At 45.7% G+C, this 8,422-nt stretch overlaps 1 protein-coding gene across 3 annotated transcripts; it reads left to right on the top strand.

Annotated features, from left to right (window-relative positions):
• Positions 1–226: 226 nt before the first annotated feature.
• Positions 227–8,413, top strand: LOC120904935 (RNA-binding protein 39). Of its 3 annotated transcripts, XM_040315444.1 has the most exons (6): positions 227–555; positions 1,263–1,332; positions 1,758–1,994; positions 4,550–4,638; positions 4,715–5,654; positions 6,699–8,409. In XM_040315444.1, the coding sequence occupies exons 3-6, from the start codon at positions 1,890–1,892 to the stop codon at positions 7,329–7,331; spliced, it is 1,767 nt and encodes a 588-aa protein (XP_040171378.1). In that variant the 5' UTR covers positions 227–555; positions 1,263–1,332; positions 1,758–1,889; the 3' UTR covers positions 7,332–8,409. The 3 variants fall into 3 exon arrangements, with proteins under 3 accessions (XP_040171378.1, XP_040171379.1, XP_040171376.1); XM_040315445.1 differs by lacking the exon at positions 1,263–1,332; XM_040315442.1 differs by lacking the exons at positions 1,263–1,332; positions 1,758–1,994 and having other exon boundaries at positions 6,699–8,413.
• Positions 8,414–8,422: the final 9 nt, after the last annotated feature.

The raw sequence follows: 8,422 nt of genomic DNA, 5'->3' as shown, positions 1-8,422 counted from the left end.
ATTTTATCTACTGCAATTTTTGCATTTAATTTAATATAATCTCTGTAAAAGAATAAAACTATATGTTTACACGAACAATTAGCATTTTCAATATGAAATCCCATCACTCACAACAGACCAACAACGTAACCGTCATTTTTTTTAACCGAAACGTGTATCGCTCCCTTCGAAGAAGTCAACCCGTATGTATCAACACAAGCGTCCGCACTGCTTATGTCAAAGCGAGATTTGCTTCGCACAGTGTACGCCATCTTGATTCCACACAGTCCAACACAACAGCCAGCTGTGAAATTCTTTCGTGCGATTTATTCCACATTTCGTCACACAATCGCGCTAAAAAAGCCACCTTTGCGAAGAAAGTGATCCCCTGCATCGACAGCAACTGCAGTAGCTAAAGTGCATCCGCTCATCCGAACAGTTGTACGCGGAATGAAAAGTACCACATTTTACGATCACGAAACACGGAAAGAGCACCACATCTCGGACAAGATGGCGGCGGATGACGAGCTCAATAATGAGGTGCTGAATCTGCTAGAGGCGCCCTACAACAAGGAGGTAAGTGCCGTTGGTGCCACCCGCAGAGCTTACATTTGTGCTGTGCGTGTGATTGTATTCTCTTTAGAATCCTGTTTCTTGCTAATCGTGCTCCACACGTGTGGCCAGAGATTTTTTTTTGTTGTAAGTTCGAGAACGCACACACGCCGCAAAGCTGTTTCAATAGATTGATGCGTGCGTGTGCGAAGATGTATAAGTGCGCGCGCGTGTGTGTGTGAATGTTGCTCGAGGCTTGAAACGTAAAGCAGCCTGCTGCTGCATATGCTGATGGAAAGGAAAGAGACAACCGATCACGGAGGCTCGTCAGCCGTGTTCCGGAAGTTAACGCTAGCAATGTTTACTCTCGCCTCTGTCCCATCCAAGGGCACCGCTTTCCTTTTCATCTCATGGTTCAATATACGCAGTCAAAGTAGAGTTCCTCGAGTTGGTCTTGTAAAATAGCATAATATGTAAGACTCTTTGTATTGCTACGAAAAAGGTGGCCAAACTGCGCGCTGTTGTGTACATAATAATCTTCCGTAGTATGTAAGTGCTGTACTGAGAGAAAAAAAACAGAAACCAGAGCAATAATCGTATAACTATGTATGTTTATTAACAACCATTACCAACCAATTCACATTATCTGCAAAAAAAAAATCAAAAACAAAAAACAATCTATTCGATAAAAGGTAAATGACATGAATTTTCCTCGTTTCTGCATTTTATAGACGATACTAATGTCAGGTTCCGGTATGAGTTTGGTACAGAGAGTGTGTGTATTCAGCTTCCAAGACAAAGGTACATACCCAATTAATACACGAAAACTGCAAAATATCCTATTACTGCAACGAAACTACTCTTTCCCTCCCACCCACAACATCACATGAGATTAACGGATAAAGAACCACAAATCATTTTATCCCTGCGAGCGTTAAGCAATCAAGAGCAACGAAAAAGAAAAAAAAGAATCCCCTTTTCCTACGTTTTTTTCCGTTTTCTACTGTTCCCATTTTCTTCGCAATTCCCTACTCCACTTTTGACCTTATCCGTTAGCTCTTTAATTTTAGCATCACAAACATCCCTTGAACTGTACTTTCGTGGCTCTTTTACTATCCGTAGCATAAAAAAAGAACTATTTAAAAAAAATACACAAAACGACCGCCAGGCAAGTGCCCCACGGAACCAAATGTGATTAAAGTGGAACTTTCTCTTTATTTTTCTAGGCTGATCTCTGTAAAGGCTGCTCTGTGTCTGCTGGTTGGAATCAAAGTAGGCAAAAATACACAAATACAAATACAAAGCTCTAAGCAATTAAAGATCAGTCACGATATTGACACACACCAAGATATCATTGTATGCGGCAGCAAATGCCCTTGTTCCTTACGATAGAGGAAGTGTCCTCCCTAAAGAGGGCTTACAAGGAGAGGCAAGCAGAAGAAGCAAAAGCTTATCAAAAAAAAAGTACGCACACACTAACAATTATTATAATTGTATTTATGTATGTAAGCTAAAGAAGAAATGCGCACGAATAGTGGATCGCAAAATACTCTCCATTCAACGTGTTCGCCTCAGGCATTAGAGATAAAAACACTAGAAAGTCTTCTCCGTCCTGTAATATTAATGTGCAGCTTTTGAACGTTGTCCATACGTAGTATTCCTTCTTAGATTTCCTCCATCTCTGTTCTAGATGGCCGATGGTCGTTCGTGAACAGATCACAAACAAACACAACACCGTTAAGTTCATCCAAGTTGTGCGCGTACGATACCGACGAGGCAAGTGTTTCGTCGTGCATATTTAATCGCGGTTTTATTTTCCCTCGCATACAGTTCTATCTCGTGCCAAAGTTTGCGTATGTTGGCTACAGTTCCTGGTTGGCTTGGATTTGAGGCGCACTAGCTACATCATCCCGAGGTGGCTGTGGCTATTGTACTTATTACCATCTGCATTTCAAAAATATCGAAGCAAAAGTATAGACATTTGTATAGTATTAACAACAAATCAAGTATCAAATACTCTCGATACCGTTCAAATGCGTGTGGCATACATGTGCCCCTCTCCTTGGCCTTAGTCTCTGCTCGTTCTAGGTAATCGTCCGTTTCAAGCAAAGTTTGAATAGATAACCGTCGTCACAGCGGATCATCATCGGCTCGAAAAATTTTTCACGAAGCAACGTGTAGGCTCTTACATACAGCAGAAATACTAGGGGACAAAACATATCGAAGTAGTTCGTTCGGTGCTCTCTTTACAGGTGTCCACTGGTTGCTATTTGAGGGCGTATTACGGGCATCCAGACAACCAACCGCGCTGATGCATCCGGTTGGCGCCAATTGAGGAGCGACCGGCCGAGGCTTCCACTGTCTCTCTCTCACTCTCCCTCTCCACCTAATTAGAATCTGTAGACTTTTTTCTAGGTTCGTGATTATTTCGATGATCGTCGGTCTAGTGTTGGGCAACAGTTGTACATACTAGTAATGGCGCGCATACGACAGCATCCCCTCTCGAAGGGATGCATGGCTGGCTGCTCGTCATCGTTACTGGTGACGCTATCGTGTGTCCCTGTGTGTGTGATCTATCAAATATTTGAACAGATTCTTTGCAGATGTCGAACAATTCAGATACGTCGCTCCCAGCTGTGAAGTAGCTGCTGGCTAAATTGGTCAATCCCTTTGAGTTGATGCCATTCGGTAGGATGACACATGGTCCGAGCTGCGTATGAGTGACGGTCATTGGTAATTCTATCGGAATGGAAGACACACACGCTCTTTAGCATTTGCTTTGGATAGAATTTGTTTGCTACGCGAGCAATCGCTAAAGGCATTATTTTCCTTTTGCAGATTAATTGCTCTTAATGCGTTGATAACACTCCCCCACCCGCCCGGATGTCTTCTGGCGTATGAGAGAGAGAGACAGAGAGATGGGGCAAGTGTGAAGGCACTGTCACACGTCTGCCTTCGGAGAGTTTACCATTTAAAAGCAATAACTATACCATAGGTCTCCCGCAATAACCGTTGCCTATAAGCGCGCGATCAAATGCACTTACAAACAATGCTGAAACGTAAGTTCGTGTGTCCCATAACAGAATACAATGTGTTGTAATTGCAGAATTCAACCAACATTACACCTGTGTCCGCTCATAAACCTCTAAACCATGGGCCCGCCGTTTCGCAGAGCCGTCCGACTCGTCTCTTCTCCCCCGCGCGCTGTGGCTGGTCTGCGGAAGAAGAGATTAATAAGGTTTAAGCGATCCTGCGCTGTGTGCGGTCATCTGTGTGCACTTAGCCAAAATTGTGGAGAACATACACGCTGGAGAGTTCCAACACCACTTTTTTACGTTTCATTTCTTCTGCGTAGGTTTACCGAATACCGAACCCCAGCCACGTGTCAGTGAGGTGAAGATGCGCAAAAGACACACGCTTGATGCACGGTGCTAAGTTGGGCTAAGTCTAAGAGAACGCACTGTTCGTCGACTTGAACGTATCTTCAATGTGTTGCCTCCCATGTTGTATTTGTTTTTCTCTTATATTTGCATATGACTTCTGGTGTGCGTGCGCGGCGGTGACACGCGCCGTTTCATTGCTGCAACACTGAGATAGAGAGAGAGAGCGACTATTTCCCGCACCTGCTGGAGGGATTTGCGCGAATCCGACACATCTATGCAACGCACTAAATTAATCCACTATTTTGTTGTTTTCTCTTCTCTTTCCCTTTTCTTTTTTTGTTGTTTTCTTTTTTACACTTCATCTCTATTCGCGCTATTCACGAACGGCGTGAAAAAATCATCACGCGGGTGTTGTTGCGCGTGGTCCTGCAACTCAAACCACCACCCCAAAATCAACTTAAACCCTTCTACTGTTCAATGCCAATTGCGCGTATGCATCATTTTCATTTTCTCGAATACGACCTTATCTTCTCGGTACGGTTTACGACGTGCCCTGTATGTGTGTGCGTGTGTGCTCTGCCTTCTTCATCAACCCATCCATCGATGACGTTGCTTGCTCTTCACCCCAAAACTAGGATGATGCTGCCGCCTCGCCGGTAGAAAATGGCGCCACAACGAATGGAGAGAAAAAATCTAAGGAAAATGGCCATAGCAAATCCTCACGGTAAGTCGCAAATCAATGACAAAACCATATGTCAAAGAAAAAGACAGTTGACTATTTTTTTTTAATTTTCCAACAGCCATCGCAGTCGTTCGCGCGAACGCGAAAGAGAACGTGAGCGGGACCGTGATCGTGAGCGCGACCGTGAACGGGAGCGTGAGCGTGACCGTGAACGCGATCGGGACGGTGAAAAGGCCTCCAAAAAGCATCGCTCCGGTTCGCCCGGCCGTAACCGCGACAAGGAGCGCCGTCGCAGCAAGGATCGCAGCAAGTCCCGTTCGCCAGCGCGCCGCGACCGTTCGAAGGACCGCTCGAAGGAAAAGGACCGCGGCAAGAGCGATCACCATCGGCGGGAGGTAGTGGTTGAGAAGCGGCGATCTCGTGATCGCGTTGATCATCGGCGCCGCTCTCGCGAACGAGACTATCGCCGTCGCAGCCGCTCGAGGGACGGTGGACGGGGCATGGGCCGTGGCCGTCGCTCGATGTCCCCCAAACCCTACCGGGGAAGGGGACGAGGTGGCTCCGGCTACTACCGCGATCGATCGCCGCTGGAAGAGATGAGCCAGGAGGATCGGGATGCGCGTACCGTCTTCTGCATGCAGCTGTCCCAGCGCATCCATGCGCGCGACCTGGAAGAGTTCTTCTCGAGCGTAGGCAAGGTGCGCGACGTCCGTCTGATCACATGCAACAAAACGAAGCGCTTCAAGGGTATCGCCTACATTGAGTTTAAGGATCCCGAGTCGGTCGCGCTGGCGCTGGGGCTGTCCGGCCAGAAGCTGCTCGGCATACCGATCAGCGTGCAGCACACGCAGGCGGAAAAGAACCGTATGGCCAGCCAGCCGCCGGTTGCACCGCCCAAGAACCCGTCCGGCCCGATGCGTCTGTACGTGGGCTCGCTGCATTTCAACATCACGGAGGATATGCTGAACGGTATCTTCGAACCGTTCGGCAAGATCGATAACATCCAGCTCATCATGGATGCCGACACGGGACGCTCGAAGGGCTACGGATTTATCACAGTAAGTATAGTGTTTACTTTCTCTTCTGTTTGTTGCGTATTTTTATCGCATTACGTACGATAGATGCATCTTTTACTGCATACTGAATGACTTGATTGCGATTGTTGGTTTGCAATGAAAGGACCAAAGTGTGCTAAATGAAATTGATGGCTCGTTCTCTATTTTTACAAGAACAAATGTTTACTCAACTTTGATTGTACCTTTACTCATTCGGAGATTAATCGAGAACATACATACACGGTTTTTAGCGGCGGTACATGAAGTGTGCCCGATTGAAATAGCTATAATTATTCCAGCATACTCCTTGACTTGATCGCGATGACATCGTTTGCTATCGAGGGGAAGAGTATGCAATATCACACTCAGTTTTCGTAAGAATGCTGAAGATCTTGCACTTTTTAGATTGCTTACCGTTTAGGTGGAATGTGATCGTTTTCATGGTGAGATCATACAAAACATAGCAAATAAGGTTGCATTAGAAACTGCAGAAGAAACGCTCGGACTATGAATGGACACACATTTTTATTTTTATTTTGTTAGCATACTCCTTGACTTGATTGCGATTGATCGTTTGCCATCGAGGGGAAGAGTATGCAATATCAAGATTCAGTTTTCATCTGAAAGCTGATGATTTTGCAAATATTAGATTCCTTTCCCGCAATGGAATGTAATCGTTTTCATTGTGAAATCATACACTAACATGTAAGCCACACACTAGCAATCAGCAAAACAAATTATAGTTAGTCATTGACGCAGATAGTCAAATATACATATTTTCTGATTGTTTTTAGCATACTCCTTGACTTGATTGCGATTAATCGTTTGCAATCGAGGGGAAGAGTATACAAAATCAAATTCAGTCTTCTTGCGAAGGCTGTTGATCTTGCACTTTTTAGATTGCTTACCCTTTAGGTGGAATGTGATCGTTTTCAATGCGAGTTTGTACAGATAGTTCGTCAGAAAGTCGTACAAAATAACATTAAAACAAAAACCCCGTTAACATCTTTAAACAATCAAACATTTTTCTTCTCCTTTTGCTTTCAGTTCCACAATGCCGACGATGCGAAAAAAGCACTGGAACAGCTGAACGGATTCGAGCTAGCAGGACGCCCGATGAAGGTGGGCAACGTGACGGAACGGTTGGACGTAACTACGCACGCCTCGCTGGACACGGACGAGATGGACCGCAGCGGCATCGAGCTGGGCGCAACCGGACGGCTGCAGCTTATGTTCAAGCTAGCCGAGGGGGCCGGTCTGGCCGTGCCGCGGGCGGCAGCCGACGCACTGCTCGCCACTGCCCCGCAGCCCGTACCGCAGCAACCGATCATGCAGTCGCCTCCGATCGCCACCCAGTGCTTCCTGCTGTCGAACATGTTCGACCCGGCGACCGAAACCAACCCAAACTGGGATCTGGAGATACAGGACGACGTGATAGAGGAGTGCAACAAGCACGGCGGCGTGCAGCACGTGTACGTGGACAAGCAGTCGCCCTCGGGCAACGTGTACGTCAAGTGTCCCAGCATCGCGACGGCCGTGCTCGCCGTCAACGCACTGCACGGGCGGTGGTTTGCGGGGCGCGTGATCGGGGCGGCCTACGTACCGCTGATCAACTATTACAACCTGTTCCCGGAAGCGGCCCAGTCCGTTACCATGCTGCAGCCGAAGCGATCCGGTTGAGAGGTATAATCGCTGCAAACTTTTTCTTTTTGCACACAAACATACACTTCTAGTAACAGCTGGTCCGTTGTGCGTACCGACGTAAATGGGGAATCGTAAAGTTCTCATTGCTAGTGTTACCTGGGCCCTTTCACACTAAGAAAAGAGAACAATCTAACAGCGCGGCACTGTGCTGTGTGAGCCTTCTCTGGTCAGCTAGAACACTACTACCTAGTACAAGCCGTATTTTTCCTCTAGTAAATCCCAGGCCATGCGATCAGGATTGTTTGGGAGCTGTCGATTGGAACAAAACGATTCGACGAAAGAACAGCTGTAGATTGGAAGCAGCACCGCGATGGAGGGGGACAAAGGACGATGTAAAGATTAAGAAAAAAATGAGCAATTTATATAGCTTTCCGTTTTCCCCCGACAAATATGTGATATTAAGCGGAAGGAGGAGCCCATTTTACGAACACGCACACACACACAACAAACAAAAAGCAGTGACGAAGATCTCGTATCCTACATGGCTGCTGGGGCTTTGATGTAGGAGGAAACAGGTTACTGCAAAACCGAATGTTAACGAGGGGCAAGAAAGGTAAATTCTTACTATTTCTCCTTTTTTGGAAAAGTTAAAGAATGTTGGGGGAAAATGTCAAACAGTACATGATTTACTTTTAATATAAAGTAATGGGTGTTTGATTTAAAAATGCTTTCACACTCGTTGGGATAAACCATACATTTCGGTTTATTTTATCTGTTTTTAGTACGTGCATTATTTCGAAATCGATTAGTCAGACATTTTCCAGTTAACATTGGCGGGTGGGAGGGGCAAGATTTCGATGACAAAAACAAAAACAAAAATAAGAGAAAACCTCTAGTACAGCAATAGCAATGTAAGACCAAAATGTGGGAAATCAATAGCATTACAAAACAAAGGGTGTCATCGGAAATATGATTAAGATCGACTTTAACAATTAAGGTTTTTATGGTTACTACTACATACTACTGAGCAGCGTAAGGTATATGTAGCGACATTAAGAGCATTATGTGTGTATCAGGCAAGATATGAAAGACAAATGAAAGATGAAACGTTAAACTGAGTCCGGGTC

This window comes from Anopheles arabiensis, chromosome 3 (assembly GCF_016920715.1).
Source record: "Anopheles arabiensis isolate DONGOLA chromosome 3, AaraD3, whole genome shotgun sequence".
NCBI lineage: Eukaryota > Metazoa > Arthropoda > Insecta > Diptera > Culicidae > Anopheles > Anopheles arabiensis.
Note: the sequence above shows the minus strand (reverse complement) of the source record. Positions and strands in the feature narration are given on the sequence as shown.